We start from the raw sequence: 9055 nt of genomic DNA, 5'->3' as shown, positions 1-9055 counted from the left end.
TGCGCTACAAGAGCTTCCCAGATGCTGTACATACTATTGGAATAGATAGGTTTTTTAAATTTAATTTGAAATTATGTAAAGTTGTTGGAATTCCTAATGTCGAGGGGAAGGGGCTTATATAAAGAATGGCATATCTCATAGTGCTGCTTTGGTCTTGTGTGGGGGATACTTGCAGTGTGAGCTACGAAGGTGATGGTCATGAGATCGGGATTGTAATTTCAAGAGATCTGAGATATAACCTGATATAGCCTGATATGTACATTTATATAATACACTTTGAAAAGGGCGCAATTTTAGCAATAGCCCCGGGCGTCGTTTGTCTTAGATACGCCACTGCATATACTTGTCAAACAGTTATTCTAAAAATATTTACATATACACTACAAATTTATTATCTTATTTATCACAAAATCAAAATAATAAGAAGAGGAAAATGAAGAGAAAGATCTTAAGTATCGAGAGAGAGGGGGGGGGGGCGGAAGAATGTCAGGAAGAGGGGGATTATCAATTTTCAAATTTAATATAATTATTCATATTAATGTACGACTTTCTTTCTCCACATGTTCCGTGGAGTGGTAGATAGCAGATGATAATCCAACTTTGGTTTGCGGGCGTGGTTAACGTCAATTCCAATATTGCAGTTCTTCCATGAGTCTTCACAACTGCATCGAGGGCGAATTCCAGAACACAATGCCCGTCAAATGATAACGAACAGCTGAAAGGCCTTTGTCGAGAATTTGTGAACTGGTACAGCAAATTCGTCCTAAGTCTTGGAGCTGACAAAAAAATTGCAAGTTTTTTGTTTGTCCAGAGTCCAGGACGAATCTCCTATTTCGATTCACCAATTTTCGACAAAGACTTCTCGGTTGCTCTTTGTCATTGAGGGCATTTTACAATATATTTGTCTATGTTCTTAAAGGTATTGTTTAACTTTGTGAGCAGCCAATTTAAAAAATTCTCTAACCAAGATGAACATGTGTACAAGTGCATGTATTAGAACTAATAAACCCTGAAAAGAACCATAATTGTGAATGAAAAGCTAAAACTATACGAGGCAAACCCCGATTTTGTAAATAGGCGTCTTATATACACCTAAATAGTACACATAAGTGAATGGGGTGAAATTAAGATGGTGTTTCCGGTCACTTTCTATTTCAATTTTTGAAGCACTGAATAATTATTTTCGAACGCAATTTTTTCTGGGCTTCATTTTTGTAACATATCACAGACACAGGCGACAAGTGTGACCTTCTAGCTCATATTTTTTGAAAGTCAAACCAATGTTAACCAATCACTTTAATTCCGCCATGGAGCGAATAGTCTCTAATCTTGAGTTCAGCTCATAATTGCCACTCTTCATCAACCAGTGCTGCGTTCCTGTAACCTGTCTACGATTACGGGTGGAAGCATCAGACAGAATACAAGGGAATCGGCCGCTGCGATGAACATAAAAGAAGCGTTGGCGGTTCCTGCCACATCGGCAACATAACCTGTGTGTGAAATCAATAATAAATTGGGTGCTAAGACACACAAACATCAGTCTTAAAATATTCATTATTCAGAAGGAAACGATTTCCAATATGAAACAAATGATCCTTCCACAAAAGTCTGTCGTCTATAGTTATCCCTAGAAGTTTTTTTTTATTTAAAGTCTTGCATATTATTAATTTTGAAAATCATGTTACCTGGGAGTTCATCTGTAATTTAAGCATGTTTTTTTTAGATTGAGCAATAATTGATTGGACTTTATCCATTCTGAAACTTGATTCAATTCTTGGTTGATTGTGTTAAGTGAATATTTTGGGTCCTTATGGGAAAATGATATATCTGTGTCGTCTGCAAAAGAGATTAATTGATAAAATGTTTGATGATTTACTATTAATGTAGATAATAAAAGGTAGTGGACCCAAGACTGAGCCTTGTGGAATTTCAAATGAAATTAATTTGGTAGTAGAATTTACATTTGCTATCGAAACATATTGGTTTCACTATCATTAATATCATTATTATGAACATTTATTTTTTCATTAACTATCATTGTTTTCTATTTTGTATGTTGGCTCAGTCGGTAACGCGTCTGCCCGTCGAACCAAAGATCGTGGGTTCGAGTCCACCCCGGGCGGATGACTGAAGCCAGTGCGTTGTGTGTAAACGTCTCTCCCATGTTTCATAGATGCAGGCTATGTTACAATGGAAAACACTCCGTCCCTCGGATAGGACGTTAAATGGAGGCCCCGTGTAGAGGAGAGTCACCACCTTTGCACGTTAAAGAACCCACTGCACTATTCGTATAAGAGTAGGGGGTAACCCCGGTGTAGCTGTGGTCCACCTGCATTCCCCCAATCAGTTATATCGGGAGGAGAGACCTGCGGGTCATAGTGATTCAGTTCGCTTTTCGCCTCCCAGGCACAGGTGACGCCAAAACAAATAATAATAACAAATAATAATTATCTTCATCATAGCTTTAAGTATCGTCAGCATTTTAATTACTTATTAATGCTTGTATTTGTTGGTTCTCGAATACCATTAATCAATATACTATTACTTTTTATAGTACTACCATAATCGTCGTCGTCATAGTCGACCATTTCATCATCGTTAAACAAAATATCCGCGAACATGAAGATGATAATAATTTCAGTTCGATTCATTTTCAATCCAAATACGAAGTAATGTAAATCAGATAGAAATTATCGCACTGATGTTTAAAGAAAACCAGTATATAGCATATGGAAATGGAAAAAAAACGATGCAATCGTAGTTTGGTGTAATTAGGAAGTTATCGCACTGCAACATACGAGGACTGATTCAAGAGCGCAGTAAACGTGTTGAAAATAACCATCAAATGACAATGAACAACTCGGAGGTCTTTGTCGATTATTTGTGAACCGGAACGGCAGTTTCGTTCTCAATTTAGGGAGCTGACGAAAAGTTGAAAACAATAGGTCGTTGTCCAGACCCCAGGACGAAACTGCTGTTTGATTCGCCAATTTTCGACAAAGACTTCTCAGCTGCTCATTATCCTGAAGGGCTTTTACAATACATTTTCTACGTTCTTGAAAGCGTTGTGCGTCCCGCAGCAAAAACTCTCGATTATAAGAGCTCTCGTCAACGTCCACTAGTGAATGTGCAAAATCGATAAGCCCCTTTGAATCACGGGGCCGGGTCTTACCGGCAAACGAAGATCCGAGGAACGTCCCGACTCCAAACGCAATCTGATAAGAAGCTAGTATGACTGGGAAGTGGGACAGATGAGCTCTGTCCTTACAAATCACCAATAAGAGAACGTTCCTCTCAGCAATCATCAGTGACGTAATAAATGACGTCACAATCATTACGGGAAATTTCGGTACAAAGGTATCTACAAGGAGTGACGTGATGTTGAGTAAAGTAAAGAAAAGAAACAAGTATTTCCCATCGCATAGTTTGGACCCCACGAGTATTCCGCTGGAGCAGCGGCCGATGAAGGTTGCAACGGCCCCGGAGTACGCAATACATAATGCTTTGGATGGTTTGCCGATCAGTGCCACTGCACGTGGGATGAGAAAGGAGTACCAACCACCATTCAGAATGGCGTACACCACAGAGAGGAACATCAGAAAGATCATCAGACGATCTTGATAGTAGATGGAGTCCTGGACGATTCGGCAACCAGTGGCGTAAAGTTTGGAACAAATCGTTTGACTATAACGCCCATTCCCGTCATGCCCATTGTACTTGTTAGAAACGTCCTTATCCCATTTACCAGTAGATGAACTCTCTATTAAAGATGTATCTTCGCTTGTCTCTGCACTGAATTCCTCCAGCGAGGCGATGTTATCAACGTCTTTTGTTTCTGCTTGTGCTTCATTCAAACGATGGAGTGGCGTTGTCTGAACTCCTGAAAAGCAAAGGCTTGTTTCTTCGGCGATCGTATCAACGGGCCCGTCAGTCGTTTGTTCCTTGGGAAGTGAATTGTCAAGTTCAATATTTGAAGCGCCCTCTATGTCGAGACCCACCATCAAGGTCAAAGGTATCAGGTGTGCCATGATGCCTCCAATGATCAATAAGGACCCTCTCCAGCCGTAGATTCCCATCAGGTAGTCAGCAAGGGGTGGCACAAGGGCCATCCCAAAGGCATATCCTGAATTGCCAATGCCGTAGAAGATTCCAAAGGCATCACCGGACTGGTAGTTTATGGTGATTATTAACGATAAAGACAGAATGTTGGAGCCAAGTCCTGCATGAGGCAAAGTTATACAACCAAGCTAAATTATTTCAACGTGAGTCAGACATCCATAATTGGTGTCAAATGGTGTTTCAGGTCATTTTGTGATCGATATTGCCCCAAGGGCAGAGAATAACGAGTCTTTTCTATAAATTCGGTAATTACTACACAATCACGTATTGCTTTTACAAACTTTTTTTCTTTTCGCTATCATTTTTATTGTTATCATCACCACTACAATTGTCTTTAACGTCTTCATCATCATCGTCATCATCATCATCACTATCACCACTATCACCACCATCATCACTATCACCACCACCATCATCATCATCACTGATGCTCCGTACACCAATATACTTTTATTGCTACCATGAAAATGTCCATACCTGCAAGAGAAAGGCAAAGAGCCAGTTCTACACCACTGGTGACGAACGATCCCAGCACGAGTCCGGATGTTGCTAAAACTGCCCCAGACATCACAAGACACCTTCGGAAGCCGCCGCGGAGTCTTTGGTAAAGGTATGCAACCACTGGTCCTGTAAAACAAAACGACTATATTTTAGATTTATGCAATTGTGACAGAGGGCCTACTATTACAACAGTAGTTGAAGTAACGGTAGTATTGCTAGAAGTAGTAATGGCGGGCATGGTCGTACGCAGCAACGGTATCAGAAGCCCCCCCAAAAAAAAAAAAAATCCAACATAATTTACCATCACTGTGTACGAAATCGTTCACCTCCAAGACAAGCTCCGTTGCTTCGCTCCCTCGCTTTTGATTGTTTTTTTTTATTTGTTTATGCGTCCCCACCCCCAACTAGGGCGGAAATAAACGTACAGCCAAGATGGTGGAGGTCGTCGTAGTAGTAGCAGCAGCAGATACAGCATTTATCAAAAATTTATCCACGTGGGACAAAGTAATTATGTTTCATACTTCAAGCAAAAAATCAGTGGGGATGTGAGTGCTAACGAGCTCTACACAGCAAACACTGTGGTGGTAACGGTGTACATAGATGACCACACCAGTTATTTTACACAGGTGTTAAATTGATGGTGTTAGTTTTACACCTGGTCCTCTATCAACACCAATTTGTGTCAGTTTTACACCACAGTTTTTACAGTGTAGATAAATATAAGACATGCAAATACTTGTGATAATTCCTCCCTTTATCTCTCCCTCTCTATGGATTTGTATGCGATAATAAATTTCTGAAGGGAAAATGTACGTAAAAATGGAAGAAAATGTGAATTCGTCGGGCGCACACCTCTTATCAGAACAGCCTCTTCCATAATAATTAAAAGGACAAGTCCACCCCAACAAAAACTTGATTTGAATAAAAAGAGAAAAATTCAACAAGCATAACACTTAAATTTCATCAAAATCGGATGTAAAGTAAGAAAGTTATGACATTTTAAAGTTTCGCTTCATTTCACAAAACAGTTGTATGCACATCTCGGTCGGTATGCAAATGAGGGAACTGATGACATCACTCACTCACTATTTCTTTTGTATTTTATTATATGAAATATGAAATATTTTTATTTTCACGTCATGTGAAATGAAGTTTCATTCCTCTCTAAACTTGTGGAATTCCATTATTTCAACATTTTGCGCTTCAGGCAAGGAGGTCCTAATCATCAAATTCGTAAAAAATGTAATATTGTATAATTCAAACAATACAAAACAAAATAAATAGTGAGTGACATCATCGACTCTCTCATTTAGATGTAACTGGCTCGTTCATATAACTATTTTGTTAAAAATAAGCGAAACTTTGAAATGTCATACCTTTCTTATTTTATATCCGATTTTGATGAAATTTTCAGCATTGTGCTTGTCTGATTTTTCTCTTTTGATTCAAATCAACATTTTTCTGAGGTGGACTTGACCTTAAATAATTTGGAATAAACAAAAAGCGGGCGTATTATTAGGTTTTGGAAATCTTGGTCACATGCTGATGCTGTATTGAATACAATGAATGGAGAGGGGGAAAAATCGCTATTGTATCCCGAAAGCAGATAAGTAGGTTTTAGGTAACGTTTTTGCCTAAAGCATGTCAACGTGAACTCTTTAGCAATATGAATTCTTCTGTGCGTAAACATGATTTTATGTAAGACCCAGCCACTAACATAATAAGAAAACTGCACCATTTATCTTTTTTCAACAGAAATTTTCAGCAGGCGCGGATCGATCCTCTGGCATGGATGGCGACGGAAGGCTCCTTGCAACCCGACCGCCCCGCCCCCCCCCCCCAAAAAAAAAGAAGATAAAAACAAAATGATAAGGGATGATCCAGGAACGATCATTGGGTAAACCTGAGAGACGGGTTAAAATTGTTGAAGTGTTCCATCGGCTCATGAAGATTCTCCCGATGGGTAATATGCGACTCCCACGTAATCAACAATGTATATATATTTCTTCAAAAGAAGAGGCAGGGACCCTGGTAGCTCTTCAAGATATAGGCAGACGTACGAAGGCCCCATTTTCGTTCTCATCGCATCGCCTTTCTTTTAGAGATAGAAGTATCGATCATGTAAATCTCAACACAATGCAATCAACAAAAATTAAAGGTTTCCGTCCTCTCGTTTTACGGGGGAGGCGCAACAAAAGTACATCAGAAATAACTTCCTTCTCACTATAGTACGGAAACAGTGACCAGCAAACCGTAGTGGAGATAGCTGGAAGATGTCTACAAATTTCATGATTTAATGTTATTACATATGGATATCAGACTACACCTCACCAGATACGAGACTGGTAATAAAATGGTATCACGTATCACAAACAATCCGTGTCCTTTGTTGGCTTACCAAGTTCATGAAGTTTGCAGTGAAAGAAAGGACGCTCACTCAATTCTATATATTTTAACACTGGTTGCGTGTCGTCAACAAAATAATGTGCACCCTTCTATCCCTGCCCCTCCCGAAATAAATTCTGGATCAGGAACTCGGAGGTATTTATCAAAATTGATAGATTGAATAGAATGTGAAACATTGCAACATTCGTCATGTGAAAATAGCAATTCATCTACAGTGCTCAGGCGCGGTTCCCACACACAGCTCACATTAATTTTGACGGCCGTGCGGCTAGTCGAAAACAGCAGCTTTATTCATTTTTATTCAAACCACCCATATTTAGCTGGTACAGAAAATGTTAAAACGGCCATTTTCGACTCGCCGTACGGCCGCCGGAGAACAAATGTGACTAAGGTATTAGCGATGACCCTATTAATCATAAATACAATAGACAAATCATTGTAAACCTTATAGAGACTCCTCTTTCATCTGGTAAAACATAAAATATTTCTCATCCACGCATGAGTGAGAAAAACAATTTGAAGAAAGGATAATAACAAGTAATTTTTGTGGGGGTATCTGAATTTCAAAAAGAAAATCACATGCTTAAAAGGTTCAATATCTGCTCTCTAATTTGAGGCCTCATTTACAGAAAATTGTTAAGAAATAACAAAGATCGGTCCCTTCGACGCAATTCATGTATTTCCATAATTTCATTTAACAAACGTATTTTCACCAGTTTCCAGACTAAGCATTCGCATGGTTAACAAAAGACTACATATGGCTGATCGTCCACAAACCGGAGTGTCGAGTATATAGGTCTGGAAGCTATAGCCTGGAAAAATATAAAATTATTAAAATTCAACTGAAGCCTTATTTCAAATAAACAGAACTTTATTATTTCTTGACCATTGTTTGTGATTAAGGTATAAAATCAAAGAGCAGATATTGAACATTTGTATTTGTGATGAAGTTACGATAATTTTTAAATCATCGCTAAATCTCGGTTTCGTTTTTTGTGGGACGCACTGTATATTCCTCAAGGAGCATGACATTTGCCACTCACCTGGACCATATCCAAACGCGTTGAACAAACCAAGACAGATGCCGATACCAGTCGATGTAAGTCCTAAATCCCGTTCCAGGACCGGGAGATAGACTCCGATAGACTTGATCGTTCCTAAGGCATAGCAGGTCTGCAAAAACAACGCCGAGGTCGAAATCAAGGCATCGACATTTCGGAAGGTCGCACAAGTCGGCATTTTCACTTCAGCATCTCAGGCACGGGTACAGAACTATTTTTTATCTGTCTTGTCTTTCCGTTAATGCACACAGTCATAATATTGATTATTATGGCAATTAAACGTCAAGATTGACTTGAACTTAAGTTTTTTTGTCGGGACTAACTGGCAAGTGCATGCAATACACCGGGTGAACACTCTGCTCTGGCGAATATTTTCGGTTTTAACGTGCGTAGGGGTGTGCCTGTACACACGACACGACCAACATTTGCGTCCTTTCAAAAAGTGCAGTGATGTAAATTTTTATTTGCACCAAAAAGGACGCATACCACTCTTTGGATCCAACAATTTCGATGCAATGGTAAAACAAATTTTCATATAAAATCGACGGGAGGGGGGAGGCTGATATGGGGTGTGCCCCAGCCCCGCTCTAATACTAAAAGATTTTGATTTGGTGAATACTTCAAGGTAAATTCTACAAAGATTAAAGATTTTTACACTGCCAAAAATACACATTTTGGATAATAATAGAAATGCTACTGTGCCTTAGTTGCTAGCTTGCAGTTAGTCGTCAGAAAATATATCTCCACAAACTTTACATTGAAGTTTGATCTGCTTACGTTTCTGAGGTTGCCCAGATTTATCCAGGGGCGGTGGAACGTATTTTCGTATTCTTTTTTGGGGGGGGGGGCAAAGCCAAAAATATGCAATTTTTATGCCAAAAATGGCATATTGGTGCAAACGGATATTTTCACCATGAGATTATCAAGTAGTTATGTGCTTTGTAGTTATTGAGCAAAGCCTTTTTGAA

The 9055-nt window shown here is 39.2% G+C and overlaps 1 protein-coding gene across 1 annotated transcript; it reads right to left on the bottom strand.

Moving 5' to 3' along the window:
* Window positions 1–1340: 1340 nt before the first annotated feature.
* On the bottom strand, window positions 1341–8584 carry LOC121429972. The gene is made up of 4 exons (XM_041627241.1): window positions 8070–8584; window positions 4597–4746; window positions 3173–4219; window positions 1341–1490 (listed from the first exon to the last, which is right to left on the bottom strand). Exons 1-4 carry the CDS (start codon window positions 8263–8265, stop codon window positions 1360–1362), a joined length of 1524 nt encoding a protein of 507 aa, XP_041483175.1. The 5' UTR covers window positions 8266–8584; the 3' UTR covers window positions 1341–1359.
* Between the last annotated feature and the right edge of the window lie 471 nt (window positions 8585–9055).

Source organism: Lytechinus variegatus, chromosome 16 (genome assembly GCF_018143015.1).
Source record: "Lytechinus variegatus isolate NC3 chromosome 16, Lvar_3.0, whole genome shotgun sequence".
NCBI lineage: Eukaryota > Metazoa > Echinodermata > Echinoidea > Temnopleuroida > Toxopneustidae > Lytechinus > Lytechinus variegatus.
The sequence above is the reverse complement of the archived record's forward strand: the minus strand, read 5'-3'. Positions and strand labels throughout refer to the sequence as shown.